This window comes from Marmota marmota, unplaced genomic scaffold (genome assembly GCF_001458135.2).
Source record: "Marmota marmota marmota unplaced genomic scaffold, marMar, whole genome shotgun sequence".
In the NCBI taxonomy this organism is placed as follows: Eukaryota; Metazoa; Chordata; class Mammalia; order Rodentia; family Sciuridae; genus Marmota; species Marmota marmota.
This window is the reverse complement of record NW_025999869.1, coordinates 4913351-4929709: the sequence shown is the minus strand read 5'-3', so window position 1 is coordinate 4929709 and position 16359 is coordinate 4913351. Positions and strand designations below refer to the sequence as shown.

Genomic DNA, 16359 nt, shown 5'->3' with positions numbered 1-16359 from the left:
ACAAAGTATAGGGAGAGAGGAAGAGAAGACAGTAGAATTTGACTATTAGAGAAGAAAAACAGAAAGAGAATCAAATACAAAACAAAGCAAATATACAAACAAGAAAAATATACAAACCAAAAATTCTAACCCTCAAAAGACAAACAAAAATAACTAGGCTTAAAAATGCTGACAATGAGAAAGAATAAATATGTATATAGGTCTCTGAACCCATCATCACAGTAAGAACAGTGTCTCTCTTGCTCTCTCTCTCTCCCACCCTCCCTCCCTCTCCCTGAAATCAAAAACAAACCCCAGAGCTCACAAATAAACACATACAGAGAAAGAGAAAGAAAAAAAACTAATGAATAATGGAGGAATCATCTCTAATGAGGTGGTCAAAATAGTTGACCAGGATGGATGGTCACTGTCTACACCTGTCTTTTCATTTCTTCTTGAGCTATGTACTGAGAACAAGAAAGCAAGGGCTGGGGGTTGGTAACCCCTTCCTCTTTGTGTGTTGCTCTCTGAGCTTCCAGTTGGAATGACCTAAGATTGAAGTCGTCTGAAATAAGTTTCGGCTTCCCTTCTCATTAGTCTGAGGTTGAATGGATTGGGAAGTGCTGTCAGGTTTGCCTGCATAGACCAGATCAATGCCTGCCCCCCGACCCCCGGGTGGGCTGCTACAGAGTTGTATGAGGTGAGTTCCAGCAGGTGGAGCGTAGGTCCACCTAAGTTGGCTGGCTTCCTTGGTGTGTGCTCTGGAGAGATTAGATCCCTCTCCTCTAACAGGAGTCTGGATCTCAGGAGTTTCCCAAGAATCCCACTGGTGGGCACAGGGCCATCCTCGACACACTCTTTTGCCCACAAGCACGTTTCCAGGCTCAGTCCCGGGGGTGTATTCACACCTGCCTGTTCAGATTCCTGACCTGCTTCAGCTGGCCACGTGAGTCCCCAGACTCAAAGGAGGATCAAGTTGGCCCCTCGTTGCTTTTCCAATTTGAATCCCCCTGGGCACAGTCCTCTCTGTTCCTGTTTCAGGCACATTTGGCCATGTGGGATGTGCTGGCCTGATCTCCTGGCTCTGCAGCAGCAGCTGCAGCAGGGTGCTTCCAGATGGCTCTATCTCAGCTCCTTGAGTCTTGAGCCATGGAGCAACTAGGAATGCAGCCTTCCTCTATTTTGCCATCTTGAATTCTCTCCTTTAAAAAAATTAACCAGTTTAAGCATTTTGATTGCTGACATTAATCCACTAACATTCAAAAATTATTGTTGATAGATTCTTCCTCCTGTCATTAAGTGTGTTCTGCTTATTTTGCACAGTTTCTTTTCTTTTTTGACTTTCCTTTTTATTATTGTGATTTTGTAGTTTTCTGTCATGCCCTAAAGTTTGATTCTCATCTCTCTTTTGTGTATTTTTTGGGGGTCTGTGATACCAGTAACCATGGTCTCAAGGTTTTGGAACACAAAGAGGACCTTGGGAGTGATTGCAGTTGATTCTGGGGCTCATAGTACTGTTAGATGCTTCTGTGTAACCAGGAGACCCAGATGATACCTTCTCCAGGTCCTAGGGCTTCCAGGGCTTTTGGAATTAGTACTGTTGTCCCAAAGTCCATGAGCCATGTTCTCTGGATTCCAAAATATGTACAGATCATGTTGGGGCTTTTAGTGCTGGTAGGTATGCTTCTGGGGGTATAGAACATGGGGAAGACCTTCCCTAGGTACTGTGTGTAGATACAGGTGGTACAGGGCTTGTGGTTTTGGAGCTGCAGGGTATAAAAGATAGTGCCCCGGGGTTGTATGGGTAAAGCTCTGCTGTGGACAAGGTTGTGGTATTAGTAGTTACTGTCCTAGGGAAGAAGGATATGGATGGGTCCTCTCCTTGACTCCCAGGGTCAGGCTAGAGTTAAGCTAAGGTTGTTTTTCTACCTGCAGTCTCAAGTCTGTGGTCTTTGAAGATGATCTTTCCTAGTTCTTTCCAGGTCAGCACAAGGGATTTGTGCCACTGATAGCTGCATTCCTAGAACCATGGAGCAGTGCTGGGAACTCTCTCAGCTCCCAGTAGACAGGTGGAGGTGAAGCCAGGACTCTGCAGTAGTGGCTACTGTCCCAAGGTTGTGGGTCAGGGGAGATAGACCTTACCTAGATCTGAGGGGCAAAATCAGGTGGGGCTCAGGTTTGTAGCTAAGGCAGCCACTGGCCACAACTTCTGGCAAGAAGGTTTTGGCTGGTAGCCACTAACAAAAGAGGGCAGTAGTTCCCTTAGGAGTTTGTGTAGAAGTGTGAGATAGGACAGATAGGACACAGGGGAGGAGTGATTGGAAAGCTTTGTTTGGCCATTGTATACTTTGAGAGCTGGGGGGCTGGAGGAGGTCCAAAGTGAGCTCTTTCTTTGGAGCAGAGGAGTCACTTTGAGACCAGCCGGCTTCCTAGACTGGACTTGAAGCTGCTGAGGACCATGAAGCCCTCCTGCAGCAAGGACTGTGGAGTGCTGTGGTAGGGGTACTGGCACCGGCCCCTTTCCCTATTCCAGAAGTATTTGCGTGCTACACTCCCTGCCCCTATCAGGCCAAGAACTGGGTTGAAACTGCGAGTTGCTTTGTTCTTTAGGTTGCCTTCCTGACTCTCTGGGCTTATTTCCAGATTTTTTCCTTCCCACACTCTCCTCAAAATATGGCTTCTCCGTTGCTGCCCCGACTCCTCTCCATGGCAAATTTGTGTTTAAGGCACCTCTGTTCAGCATCTTAGCCCTGCTTCCTATCACTCCGTCGAGACAGATGCTTACTCACTCCGTTTTCTGTCTTTTCTAATATAGAAAGCTATAAATTGGCCTCCACTAACAACTCTAAATATATCTCAGTGCATTTGATATGCAGTACTCCCATAATCCCTTCTTCTCTTACATAAAGTCTTTATTGATGAAAGATCTTTTGTATTCATATATTAATTTAAAAATATTTTCTTAGGCCCTCTACAGTCTCTGTTTCTTCCAAGTTGATTCATTTGTTTATTTGTTCCTTCTTATTGGCTTTCTTTCCTGTTGGAGAATTTCCTCCAGTAGCTGGCAATCGTTGGCTAACTCTTCATAATTCAGAGCCCACATGAAAAATCTGCGAACCTGCGAGAGGGCCTGGCCAACTGGATGGCCATCCAGATGTCTATCTACCTGGGACCCTTTCCTTCCCGAGACAGATGCTTTCCAGCTGTTGGGTGGGCAGATCCTCCCAGCTGCCACACTGCAGGCAGTTTGGGACTTGGAAAGTACAGGTCTCAGCATCTCTAGGCAGACTTCCACCCTTCATTTCCAGGTGACGCCTCACCCTGCTCTCTGCTGGGCCTGTTACCCCTCAATCCCAAGCTTCTTATTCTAATAATTCTAGAGAATAAGCTCCTGCTTCTTGGAGGGATGAGAAGGCATTGTACCTGGTCACAGGTGAAGCAGCAGGCCCCTGCTGATAGCCCCTGGTTCAGAGTTTCAACCCACCCGTCTTCTTCTGGCCTACCCACTCGGGCTCTCCTGAGGCACCTGTTGCCTGACCACCACCACCCCCTCCCCAGGTTCCTAGAGGCAGATTGGTCTCATCACCAACTCCCTCCTCTGCCCTGGAAGGTCAGTTACCATCCTCCGCCCACCTCCCCCTGCACATTGTGGGGCAAGTTCCTAGATGTGTCCAAGTTCACTACTGATTTCAGTTTCTTCTTTACTTTGCCATTTTGGCAAGAACTCCAAGGGCAGGAGGCAGAAATATCTTTGCCATCATAGGAATATTAAAATTTTTCCCCAAAGAATCCTTTGTAGGTACTCTCCTTTGTGCCATGTGACCCATTCTCAGCTTCTCCTCCTGGTAGTAACCCCGTAGCTCTCCTTGGACACAGCTAGTTTTGGGACGGAATCTATTAACCTGTTTGGTGGACAAGACTTTACTTCCCTCCCACCAGTTCTCCCCTCCTCCCTCATCTTCCCAAGGTTTTTAACATCACTTTGGAAATTCCCTATTGGTGGTTAACTTTGATATCAACACATCTGTATCCACCCTCAGCAAACCACATCAGGTCTAATTGCACCTCCATGCTGGGAGGTGAGGCTGTGGCCACTCCCTTCTTCCCTCCCAGTTCACCTTCAGATATTCAAGAACCTCTTAGGGGTGACTTTAGGTAAAAGCTCAGAGATTCCTCCCCTCTGGTCTCTCCTTCAGTAGATTGCCTTCCAGAGCACGTGACCTCTGATGGGGTAGGACCGTCCAACCTCCGTGAGGCCAGGCAGCTGGAGATCTATTCCCCTTTAGAGCAAGCTCCAAGGTTGTAGTTTTCCTGGTTTCCCAGGGTTGTTTACAGGTCTCCCGAGACCCTGAAACTCTTGATGAATTCTTAGCAGGCAGACGTGACCTTGTAGGTGGGGGCCCATCTGGCCAGGCTGTGGATAGTCATTTACCTCCTTCCTTTCCAGATCCCGTTCCTGGGAGCTGGGATCAAGATCCATGAGAAGAGAGTGTCAGAAAACCTTCGGCCCTTCCATGACCGGATGGAGGAATGCTTCAAGAACCTGAAAGTCAAGGTGGAGAAGGAGTATGGAGTACGAGAGATGGTATGGAGGGTCCCTGTGTCTGGGTAAGGGGGGAGAGGGACCAGGGGAGTCGGAGCCCAAAGAGGCCCAGCAGAGGATCCTGCCCTCCGGGAGCCGGGATTGCTGGAGCTGACCCAGGGAGGCCCTCCTATGAACTTGACCCTTTCAAAGTCACCAAGAATGGATACCAGTTATTCAAGGGACTGTATCACCTCATTGCTGATGTGTGTACTACATGCCAGGCCTAATCTAAGTAAGCGTTTGACATCTACTGGGCCAGTTAATCATCCGGAGCCTGGCAGGGAGGAGTGGTTGTCAACCTCTGTGTCTCTTCTGAGGTGTCAACCTGCCCAAGGTTACGGACAGAGTGAGTGAAGGTCAGGATTCACACTTGCTGTGTTGACACCAGAGCCACTCCTTTGGCCATCGAGCTCCGTGGCCTCAAGAGGCTGTTGGCCTGTTGCTCCCAGGGACATCATCTTTATCCTCTTCCCCATAAAGTGGAACAGTAAAATGTCAAGGCTGTGCAGTCCCTTAGAGACCGTCAGATCCGACCCTCTCATTTTCAGAGATCCAGACAGGAAGGCGGGTTCCTGGAAGAGCCTCGGGTCTTCTCCACAGGACAGGTGGCCTTGCCAGCACCCCGCAGGCAGCTCCTGCAGGGCAATTCCAATGCCAAATAACTGAATTTAAGTCAAGGTTCCCAGGTTCAGAACATAGTCTCTCCCTTTAGGGCCCGGCCACAAGCTCCAGGGTCCTGGCCCATCCACACTGCTGCCCACCTGGCTGCACACTGGGAGCTTTCCCACTACCCCTTAGGTCTGGTAATCTGCTAACACAAAGCACTACACAGACGGTGCCTGCTTATGATGATTCCACTCAATGGTTTTTTGACTTTATGATAATATGACAGCAATATGCAGTCAGTGGGAATCGTGTTTTGAATTTCGATCTTTCCTGAGCTGGTGCTACGAGGAACATACTCTTTCAAGCCCCTAGGCTTTGGAAGCATGGCTCCCAGCTGACCCCTTCAGTGCACTGTGTCACTAAGCCCTGATGTCAGCAGGCCAGGTGGACTCCATGTGGTTTTAAATTGTGATCTTTTCCACTTATGATAGATTCATCAATATGTAACCCCATCATACGGGAGGAGCTTCTGGTTAGGATCAAATCAGGATGAGCGAGATGAAGAGGCATATTCGAGTTAGGTGCCGTGGTGCACGCCAGTAACTTCAGCCACCCAGGAGGCTGAGCAGGAGGATGGCCAGTTCCAGGCCAGACTTACCAACTTCACAAGACCCCATCTCAAAATAAGAAGATCTGGGGCATGAAGCTCAGTGGTAGAGTGCCCCTGGGTCCAGTCCCCATGAACTCAAGAAAAGAAAGGATATGCATAGAGTGCATTCTAGGAGTTTCCAAGCCCTAAGGACACACCCTACTTCTGACACCTTAATGTATAATTACCCACTGGGAGTTCTCCTGAGTTTATGTGTCCAAGGTTCCCATTGGGGTTTCATGATGAAGTCCTGATAGTGAGGCCCTGGCCACTGGATTGAAATCCATCTCTCTGTCCTGTCCCCTCCTTGGAGGTTGAGCTGACATCACATGGCTCGAAGTCTCAGCCCTGTAATGACAGGGTTGGTCTTTCTGGCATGGCCAGCCCCCATTCTGAGCTCTCTCATTAAAGTCAGATGTGGTCCCCAGGGCCACCATGAATAGCAAAGACACTCCTGTCATAGAAAATGTAAAGGATTTAGAGGTTATCTCCCAGGAGCCAGGGACAGAGGCCAGCTGAATTCTTCATTCTATAGCAGCCCCCAGCCTGCACCACCGTGAAGCGCTGTGCTGGTGGCCGCTCGGCCCCATGGTTCTGGAAGGCAGAGGCACTTGGCCCCAGCTGCCAATCACCCTGTTCTCCCCCTGCAGCCTGACTTCGACGACAGGAGAGTGGGCCGCCCCAGGTCCATGCTGCGCTCCTACAGGCAGATGTCCATCATCTCTCTGGCCTCCATGAATTCTGACTGCAGCACTCCCAGCAAGACCACCTCGGAGAGGTCAGTCCCTGTCCCCAACCCCCAGAAGAGCCTCCCTCCACCCCTCCAGCAGCCTCACCCCTTTCAGTCTCGAGGCTCTCAAGCCTCATAACTGTCCATGGCTTGGGCCATTTTTTAAAGGTCATTTTCCTGAGGCCCCAGAGGGACTCACTGCAGTCTCAGGTCCCCAGTCCAGTGATCTGTTGGGCAACCACAGCTCCTTACAGAGCCTGCATCCATCTGGAATGTTCTCACCCCTTGACAGGGGTCCCGTCCCCCCAGGAAGCTCCTCCCACCCAGATGGGCTGTCTCCATCACAGCTGCTACACCATCCACACCCCGTGGTTCCTCCTGCTTTACCCCTTCACTCACCTGGTAGAGGTTCCGTGCCTCCCTCGGGAGAGTCAGGCGGAGGCACCGCTGAGGGGGCAGCAGCCACAGCGACTGTGGCAGTTCCTGCTTGAGCAGAGGGAGGCACAGCACCAAGTGTCCAGCTGGCTCCCGGGACAGAGGGGAGGCCTGTGCTGCCTGTGTGAGGACCGCCCAGTGGGCCAGAGTCGGGGGTGGGGGGGAGACTGTCCCCAGCCATGTCCTAAGGAGTTCTGTGCGAGCACTTCAACCTGGAGGGAGGGGCGGTCGGTCTGGAGCCACATGACACATCTGTCCTTACAAAATCACCCTGCCTTGTCACAAGATGCATCAGTGCAGCTATTCAGAGAACACGAGGGGTCACAGGTCAAGTCAGGACAGGGGACTTGCTGTTTAAGTGACTCGCACGCCATCCCTGATGTTGGTCGTCCCGAGGGAGCCGTGCGGGTGTCCTGGCTTCAATGCCCCTCGTTTCTGAGGCTGATAGAGTGGGCGAGGGCAGAGCCATGCTTTCCACAGCCAGCAAGCCATGACGGGTGGTCCCTGGGGTGCATGTGCCCTCTTCAAGGGGGCCTGGCTGTCTCGTTGCCACCATCCTAGAACCCTTTGGCTTTTCCCTGCCCAATGTGACTGTTTCAACAATAGAGGCCACCTGCCAAGTGCTCAGCCCTCATCTCTAAGGTTGTGCAAATAGCCCCCCCCCCCATTTACTAAGGGAAACAGTGGAGAATCCCCGTCATCCATTCAAGTGGCAGTGCCTGGATTGGAATCCAGATCCATGTTTTTAACCAGTTTTATCTTCTTGCCATCAGTCTTGCTACCTTCAGTCTCCTTACCCTGTATTTTGAATGTTTTCAAAATTGTCTCCCTAAATTCTCTGAAAGGTTAGCTCATCCATCCCTGACGCTGTAGTGACAGCTCAGTCAACATGAAGGTCTGCTCTGGCCCTCTGGGTCCCCACAAGGCAGTCCCACTGGAGCTCTAACTGCAGTTTCCACTGCTGTCCCACTTATCCTTCAGCTTTGACCTGGAATTAGCTCCACCCAAGACTCCGAAAGTGGAAGAGGAGCCCATCTCCCCAGGGAGCACGCTGCCTGAGGTCAAGCTGCGGAGATCCAAGAAGAGGTCCAAGAGGAGCAGCGTGGTGTTCGCAGACGAGAAAGCAGCAGCCGAGTCAGAGCTGAAGCGGGTGAGTGGCAGTGACAGGTCCCCCTCCAGGGGTGGACTCACTTCCCTGGTGCATCTGGGAAGCAAGGAGGTGAAGCCCAGGCCCGTGTCTGCAGCCAGGGCAGCTGGGATGCAGCAGGATTTGAACCCAGGCCCCCAGACTCCAGAGTTTGTGTGTGTCCTTTGACAAATTAGGGAGCAACTCTGACCCCACCAGCACCCTCCCGTGCCCGTAACCCGGGTGGGGATGCGGAGATGAGAACCTCACTGGGCTGGCTTTGAGCCCTCGGGTCTTATAAGTTAATGATGAGACTTAGTATCAAACAGCCCTGAGTTCAGTCCCAGTTTCCCCCTGGAAATGCGGTTTGTTGAAGCACCGTGAGGACTTGGGAGGGAGAGAGGAACTCACTGTTCTGGCAAGAGGGGGGCTGTCAGATTAAAGGGCCAGCAGAGATGCCTCTGGGGGAGGAAGCCCCTGCCCAGGGCCCGACTGCTCTTACCTAGGGGAGAAGGTGGAAGTAGTTTCTGTCTCCCCATCCTAGGGGCACGTTCACCTGAGAGTCGAAATCGGTGTCCTCCAACACTCCTGACATTTCGGAGAACACAACTGTGCAGCCTTACGTGGCGCTGGCATGGAATGGTAGAAAACAGCATGAATTCACTTTCTGTGGAGCCCAGTCAGCACCCTCGTCCTTCCCCTTTCACGGCTCATGTTTGCCTCACTCTAAGCCCCTGTGCTACATTTGTCCAGCTGTCCAGGAAGCACGAGTTCATGAGTGACACCAACCTGTCGGAGCATGCGACCATCCCCCACAGGATGTCCATCCTCTCTCAGATGAGCTTTGCCAGCCAGTCCATGCCCACCATCCCAGGTACGCATGCTGCCGCCAGCCTTGTGGGTGGATGGGGACCGTCCCGTACTGCAGTGGGGACCAGGCATCATGGGGTGAGACTCTGCTGACAGCCAGTCCTCTGGGTGCAGCCAGGCCAGCAGGGCTCCCTGGAAGCCTGGGTCCCTCAGAACCCACTGAGCACCTGCTGTCCCTGCATTCTGTTACCTGGGCCTCTCCAGGGCTAGAAGTCTGTCCTTGGTATGACCCCGAGACCAGTGGCTTTTTTTTTTTTTTTTAAAAGAACTGGAGAACTATTTCTGGGTTTACAAAAGCTGCCACTTACATGTTGCAGCTGCAGAGTGTTTGACACCTAGATGGCACATTTTCCCTCCCACCACTCACCGTCCTGGGAGGAGGGTGGCCACTCACGGCTGGCTGCGTTTCATTCACAGAGGGCATGGCAAGCAGCAGTCCTCAGTGGTCACTACGTCATGAAGGCTCTGCGCCAAGAGCAAGGACAGGGCTGCCCTTGTGGACCACAGAAGGCCAGGGCAGCACCTGCTAGTGCCTGAGCACCTGGGGCCAGGCCCTGCCTACCTGCCCCACCCCCGTCCTCTACCCAGCACTCACAGCCACGGAGTAGCTAATGCCGCTCTCCCTGCTGCACACACATGGAAACTGAGGCACTGAGAACCTCAGTATCGACTGTTGCCAGCTAGAAAGTGGCGGAGGCTGACCTTAGACCCAGGCCCTGCCCTGAGGCTGGTGTGTGAGCGACACAGAGCCCTGCACAGCCATCCTCACCATGGACCCAGAGACAACCTGGTGCTCTGTGCTTTTATTGCCAATGCCAAAGCCAATAGTGTGGTAGCCCATTTTTCGGGTCTTTGGGACTCCAAGCTGGGGAATGACCATCAGGCCATCCAGTTGCTTCATCAGGGGGACACACTCCCCAGCCCCTGCCTTGGGTGGCAAGGAGAAATGCAGGTGCTGGGCAGGAAAGGAGGGACATGCTCACTTCTGTCCCCTACCTCGAAGCCTTCCCCCATGTCTCCAGGCCTGGAGCTTTGGAAAGGCTCTGGCCAAGAGCAGGAGTTGGAGCAGGCCACTGACTGTAGGTTTGGCATTCCTCACCCAAGAGCATGGCTTCAGCAGTCCCTAGCATGGCAGAAGATGGGCCTCCTGCCCACACTATGTGATCCATGTGCCTCCAGAGACACCCTTCCTATCCCCGGGGCCCACCTCTCCTCCATCTTACCCATTCCCGGGTCTCTGCTCTGCTTCTAGCCCTGACACTCTCAGTGGCTGGCGTGCCCGGATTGGAGGAGACCAACGTGTCACCTCGCCTCAGCCAGACCTTCCTCCATCTCTCAGACGGTGACAAGAAGACGCTAAAGAGGAAGAAAGTCAATCAGTTCTTCAAGACAATGGTGAGGACCCAGGTGGGTGGGAGGAAGAGGACACTGTCCAGAGAAGATGAGGATATGTACGTGTATGTAGCTTGTACATCGCGGGGCACGTGTGGACATGTGGCCACTTCCAGGAGGCATGATCAGGGGCTACTGAGGGCTGAACCTTGTCCAGCAGTGCATCCACCAGGGCCCCTGACATCAGTACCAATCCGTGGTTGCCCCTTTGGTTTTCCTGGCTGAGCCCCAATAGCTGGCTGCCTGCCTTTGGAAGCTGAATTGTTTTTGTTGTTAAGGGAGCAGTTTTGTATTCTATTCATTGTACAAAATTCTTCAATTTAAAGTTAGCTTTGAATTACTGACCTTGAAGTCCTGGCTCCTCTTATTTCTCGTTGCTCTTTGCTCACGATCAATAAAGTACAACACTTCTGATCCTAAAGGTGATAGTAAACCAGAACTGTGTTACTAAAATAACCACAAGTTTGCTGGGAGCATACAGCGAGTCAGGCACAGCGCTGAGCGCTCCCAGGTACCATCCCATTCGATCCTCCACTGGCTTGGAGGATTTTCTAAGGCTCAGTTTGGCAAGTTCACCCAGCCAGCAAGTGGTCATGGAACAGCAAAGCTGTGGTCCACCCGTGGCCCAGCACCACCTTCCTGGCCAAGCTCAAGGTCATGACCACTCTTGCTCGCTCACTTGGTTTTGGGCAATCAATGTAGAGGCCGGGGAGCTCCATGCCAATGCTCATGAGAATCCCGTCTTACTACTGTTTATCTCCCCCACAGCTGACCAGCAAATCCAACGAGGAAGGCAAGCAGATCCCAGACTTCTCATCCACCGACATTTAGATGCTGCCAACCAGACCTGCCAGGGAGGGAAGTTTCCAGAAGAGGAGAGGCCTAATTATGACACCAAAGCCTCAAAACATGGGAAGACCCTCCCTGTAAGTTGTCCTCAATTGCAAGACACAGAGGGGCTGACTGAACTTGAGTGGCAAGAGCCCAGCATTCCCCGGGGCAGCCACCTGCTGGTGGGTGGACAAGGAAGCCCCACCCTGGAGTCCCAAACCACAAGGAGCTGCAGCCTCAGTACAAGGAACTGTGTTTTCATTTCATTTTCTCAGTCTCCACACTTAACAGAACAGCCTTTAAATATTCCTTTTTATTTTTAGTTAATAGTTTTGTACTTTACATTTTTTAATACAACCACCCAGGCCCTTTTTTAGCTTATCATCTCCAAAATATTGCTCTTTCTTACTGACAATAAAATTGGTTCTGTGGTTTAAATCAGCCTTGCTGCCTAATTCTGCCCAGGTAGGAAGATGGGGGGCTGTAGTGCCCGGCACTGCCCGACCTGACATCAAAGCTCCCCACTTCTTCCTGTTACCCCCAGGGACCTCGCCATGACTCTGGGCTTTTAGGGGCAAACCCTGGGGCGCTGAGCAAGTCCACCGAGAAGACTTTCACACCAACATCCTCTACTTCTGGAAAGAGATGGCCAAGCACTGAGCCTGGTCACTCTGATACAGACCCTGGCCAAGTGCAAAAGAATCTGGGGGCCAGTGGACTCATGGCCCAGACCTTGGATCTTGTCACCGGTTCCAAAGTGGGTTCCCCTCCCCACAAAAGAATCCCCAGGGAACTCACCCAAGGAAGGTGAGGAGGCCTGGTCAGTGGCAGTAAAGGAGAATGGAGCCATCCTCATGTCCACAGACTGCACAGGAGGGCCTGGCAGGGGACTGAGGACCCCATCTGGGAAGGAAATTGACATGGGTGACGTCAAGTACATGCAATGAGGAGCTCGGGTCTAGAACCATCTAGAGCCCTTGGGCTGGAAGCTCACATCTGAGAGGCAAGGCCCTGAGGTCCAATAAAGGCTGAGATGACAGCAGCTCCAATGTATGGAGCCCTGACTGTCCCTGGCACTGTGTAATATACAGAATGTCTCCAGGGGGTGGGACAGTTATTAGCCAGGTGAAGAAACTGAAGCCCAGGGACAAGGAGTGACCAAGATTGTACACTTAGTGCAAAGGCTGGGGTGCAAACCCAGAAGGTGTGGACCTCTCCCACCCTGTCCTGTCTCTGGGCCCCTTTAGGGCACAAGCCATCCTGAGTCTACCCCATTCTCTTCCTGGTGGCCTCTGTGTTCCCTCTCCAAGCCCCAGACCTGGTGGCTGGTGGGGGTTCCTCTCCCCTCAACAATTCTGTCCTGTCATGGTGGTGGTTGGGTTCCTGAAGCGAGTCGATGCTCCTGGGGATTGGCATCCAACTGACTCCACTTTGCAGAGGTGTAGGGGAGTACACAGGGCAGAGAAGCCCGGAGCAGCTGACGAGCTGAACACCTGGCCACCTTCCAGGCTCCATGGGGAGACAGCAGAGTACCATGTGCCCTCTGTCCTGTCCGTCCATCCTTCCCCCCTCTCCATGTTTTACCTGTAAGATCCTCAGGTTGGCTTTTTTCTCTCAGCACAAATGAGATCCTGGTGTTTAACCTTGAAATGTGAGCCCTCCCAACTACCCGTGGGGAAAAATTCTCAATAAGAAAAAGAATGGTTCCTCCTTTTCCCACACCTGCAGAAAAAAAGACTCCAATCCCTGGACCTGCAGGTGTTATCTCTCCAATGTAGGCTTATAAAGATTCAGAGACTTGCTGTAACCAGGGACAACGAGCTTTTAGCCTCTAAACTTGTGTTGCTCTCATTAATCTCCTCACCCAACAACCTGCAGCCCTGCTAATCACCTTCCTGAGTTGTTTTCTGAAAATGATCGATACCTGAGTCTCGTACAAGGTCTGAGGATACCAATGGTTTGGCCACTTTTCCCATAGAAGTGCAGCAAAAAGCGAACCCAGGGATTCTTGAACTGTTTGAGAGTCGAATCCTGCTTCAGTCAGGACTGTCATCAGGTGGAGGGCTCACGTGGCACTTGGCCAGGAGAATTCCCGATGCCCTGAGTCCACAGAATGTCAACACACTGGTAAGAGTGACACTAACCAATAACATGGCTTCCATTTGTCAGACACTCTGCATTCTTGTCCTAAACCCTCACACCAATCCTATGAGGCAGATACTAGAATCCCAATCATATTGGCAACAAAACCCAAAGCCTTGGTATATTTTCTGTCACTCTAAGTGAATGCCTGAGACTTGGAACTTTAAAAAGAAATTTACTTCTTACAGTTCTGGAGACTGGGAAGCCCACCCTCATGACCCCACATAGACCTTACGTAGTCCTCACTACCTCCAAGGCCCCCCCTCCAAATACACTAACATGACTTGGGGTTTTCAGCATATAACTTGGGGATCTAACTATAGTGCCCAGGAGTAGAGTTTGCAATATTTCCTTGTCATCCAACTGGTAAGGAGCACAGCCACTTGTTGATGCATACATTCTTTTTCTACTTTTGACCTCAGCTCAGTGTCAGACTGCAATCCTAGCCATGCTTACAAGGGTGTCTTCCCCACATGTTGGTGACGGCTCCCAGGGTTGGGAGAGGTCTTCGGCACAGCCCTCCTCCTGCCACGGGATGCTCCCTTACTATGAGCCAGGTCTTTCTGAAGCCCTTAGGGGGAAGGAATGTTGGATGGTGTGCATGGGGTGCTCTCTGTGTCACCCCTTTCCTGAAGTAGTGTTCTGGGCCTTGGAGATCACTCCATCCAGCCCTCTCACTTGCAGTTCAGTGAGTGGATCTGGAACCCAGGTTGGCCCAACTCCATGCCCAGATCCCCTCCTCGTGGTGTCCCTCTGTGGCTCTCCCTTGCCCTCTCTCCGGGCACCCAGACTCTGCTCTCTGCCTTCAAAGCACAGCTGGGACCCTCCCCTCACACTTCTGTGACCTAGGGGTGCTTTGCCAAGCCGCGAGCAGAAGTCATCCTGCCTCCAGATCACCAGGCTACGACACCAAGTGGGAGAGGAGTGGGGGCTCCCCGCCTCTGAATGCAGGCAGGCTCTGCGCTCCCGACAGCCGGCTAGAGTGCGCGCGTGGTGTGCGGCTCCTGTCTGAACCCTGTCTCTACCTCCCTGTTGTAGCTGGTTCCCTAGGCAACAGACCCCCAGGCAACCACTGAACGCTGCACTTTTTGAGGTCTGCCATCCAAGGGGGTGAGGCACAGGAACAGGAGGGAGCAGGGAAGCTGGGGTGTTAACTATGCGGGCCCTTCTTCCCAGCAAGCCAAGGAGACTCGCCTGCAGGCAGCGCTGAGCAGGGTAGCTTTGGACAGGGCAGAAATCTACCCCCAGATAGCAGGTGGGAAGGAGGAGGAAGGGGTGTTTACTTGCCCAGCTCGCCCCTCCCCCAGGCCTGCTCCTCACTGGCCCAGGTACCCTACTGGGGTTTCACTTTCGGGTGGCTGAGCTCAGCCCTTTCTGAAGCTTCTTGAGAAGTAGATCCCATGCCTACCTGTGGCGTCACAGCCAAGTCCAAAGTCTTGGAAGAAACTAGCACCTTGGGGCCTAAGCCATTGGTTTCAGCTCTGAGCAGCAGCACCTGGGAAGATAAACCACACCCTCCTGGACAAGCAACTGACCGTCCCCTGGTGGAGGGACCCTGTGGGCCTGAGCAATCAGCTGACAGCAACTGGCTGCGGGGGCAGAGCAGGCCACTGAGGGTCCAGGAAATTATGACACTGAGCAACTGGAAGGTAGGAGAGACCCTCTGACCCAGAGAGACCCTCATGGTCCTTCCATGATGTCCTGCTCGTGTCTTACCATAGCATCCTCCAGAGTGTGTGTGAGTATGTGAGTGAGTGTGTGAGTGTGTGTGAGAGAAAGAAAGAGAAAGAGAGAGAGAGAGAGAGAGAGAGAGAGAGAATGTGTGTGTGTAAGCCTTTCTCCGTTCCCAAGATGGGCAGCCAACAGTCGGAGAGTCCTTTCTAAGGTGGTGGCAGTGATGACCTCCCATGCAACAGTGAGCAAGAGGATCTGTGGAATGAGCCACAGGTGCATGTGCACCAGGACGATGATGGGTTTTTGTCACCTCCTTCCCCTGTTACCCATCTATGTTCCTCTGACCCACAGCTGGCACTCCATCGGTCTGGGCTGTCTGCCTATTGGGCTGACCCAGACCTCCCATCCCCGAAGGGTATAAGCCCTTAGGTTCCCTGGCTCTTTGGGGGGTTTGGGTTGCTTTAATTGCCTATTGACTGTTATTAGGGGTCATGAAAGTACCAAGAAATGGCCCAGTGACCCCATTGGTTGTGGACAGAGGCCTCCCTGTCCCTGTTGTCTTGCAACAACCTAGCCCCTCCCCCTATATAATCAGGGTCAGGCACCCCAGTCTTTGCTGATCCATGAGCATGAGAATCCAGAGTGGTCAGGGGGCTGGTCACAGTTTCACTGCCACGGGAGCTTTGCTGAGTCTAGTTGCAGAGAGGCTTCCTCTGGCCCAACCTACAACCATGTCTCTCAAAGTCCATGTGTTAAAATCACAACTCCCAAGACTGCAGGGTATGAACTTTTTTGGAGATTGAGTCTTCAGAGAGATAATAAAGTTCCAAATGAGGTCCTTGTGGTGGGTGGTTATCCAACATGACTGACATCCCCATAAAAACAAGGAAGTTTGGGCACAGACACAAGAAAACCATGTGAAATGACGATGGAGATCAGGGTGATATGTTTACAAGCCAAGGAAGCCCCCTAATGGCCAGCCAACCCCTAGAGGCTAGGAAGGAGGCCTGGAACACACTTCTCTCATAGGCCTTAGAAGGAGCCAGCCCTAGCTGGGCACGGTGGCACATGCCTGTCATCCCAGAAGGCTGAGGGAAGAGGATCACGAGTTCAAAGCCAGCCTCAGCAATGGTGAGGTGCTAACCTACTCAGTGAGCCCCTGTCTCTAAATAAAATACAAAATAGGGATAGGGGTGTGGCTCAGGGGTCCAGTGCCCCTAAGTTCAATCCCCAGTACCCCCCAAAAGAAGGAACCAGCCCTGCTAAAGTGGTGATCCCATTCTTCCAGCCCCCAGATCTGTGACACAGCCCCCTTCTGTCATTCATGCCACCAAGTTCAT

At 52.2% G+C, this 16359-nt stretch overlaps 1 protein-coding gene and 1 long non-coding RNA gene across 4 annotated transcripts in view; one reads left to right on the top strand and one right to left on the bottom strand.

The window, feature by feature from the left end:
* Dock2 (dedicator of cytokinesis 2) overlaps nt 1–11641 on the top strand; it is a 397939-nt gene extending 386298 nt beyond the window's left edge. The window contains exons 47-52 of one of the 3 annotated variants that reach the window (XM_048815769.1): nt 4427–4564; nt 6470–6597; nt 7966–8134; nt 8864–8984; nt 10233–10375; nt 11141–11641. In XM_048815769.1, the coding sequence (XP_048671726.1) occupies nt 4427–4564; nt 6470–6597; nt 7966–8134; nt 8864–8984; nt 10233–10375; nt 11141–11203 (762 nt within the window). In that variant the 3' untranslated portion in view covers nt 11204–11641. Of the gene's footprint in view, nt 1–4426; nt 4565–6469; nt 6598–7965; nt 8135–8863; nt 8985–10232; nt 10388–11140 lie in introns of those variants that run through there. The other 2 variants (XM_048815762.1, XR_007352105.1) reach the window with 2 other exon arrangements.
* Nucleotides 8096–10338, bottom strand: LOC125620437. The gene is made up of 3 exons (XR_007352107.1): nt 10204–10338; nt 9348–9445; nt 8096–8739 (listed from the first exon to the last, which is right to left on the bottom strand). It is a non-coding gene; the product is annotated as an uncharacterized LOC125620437 (long non-coding RNA).
* Nucleotides 11642–16359: the final 4718 nt, after the last annotated feature.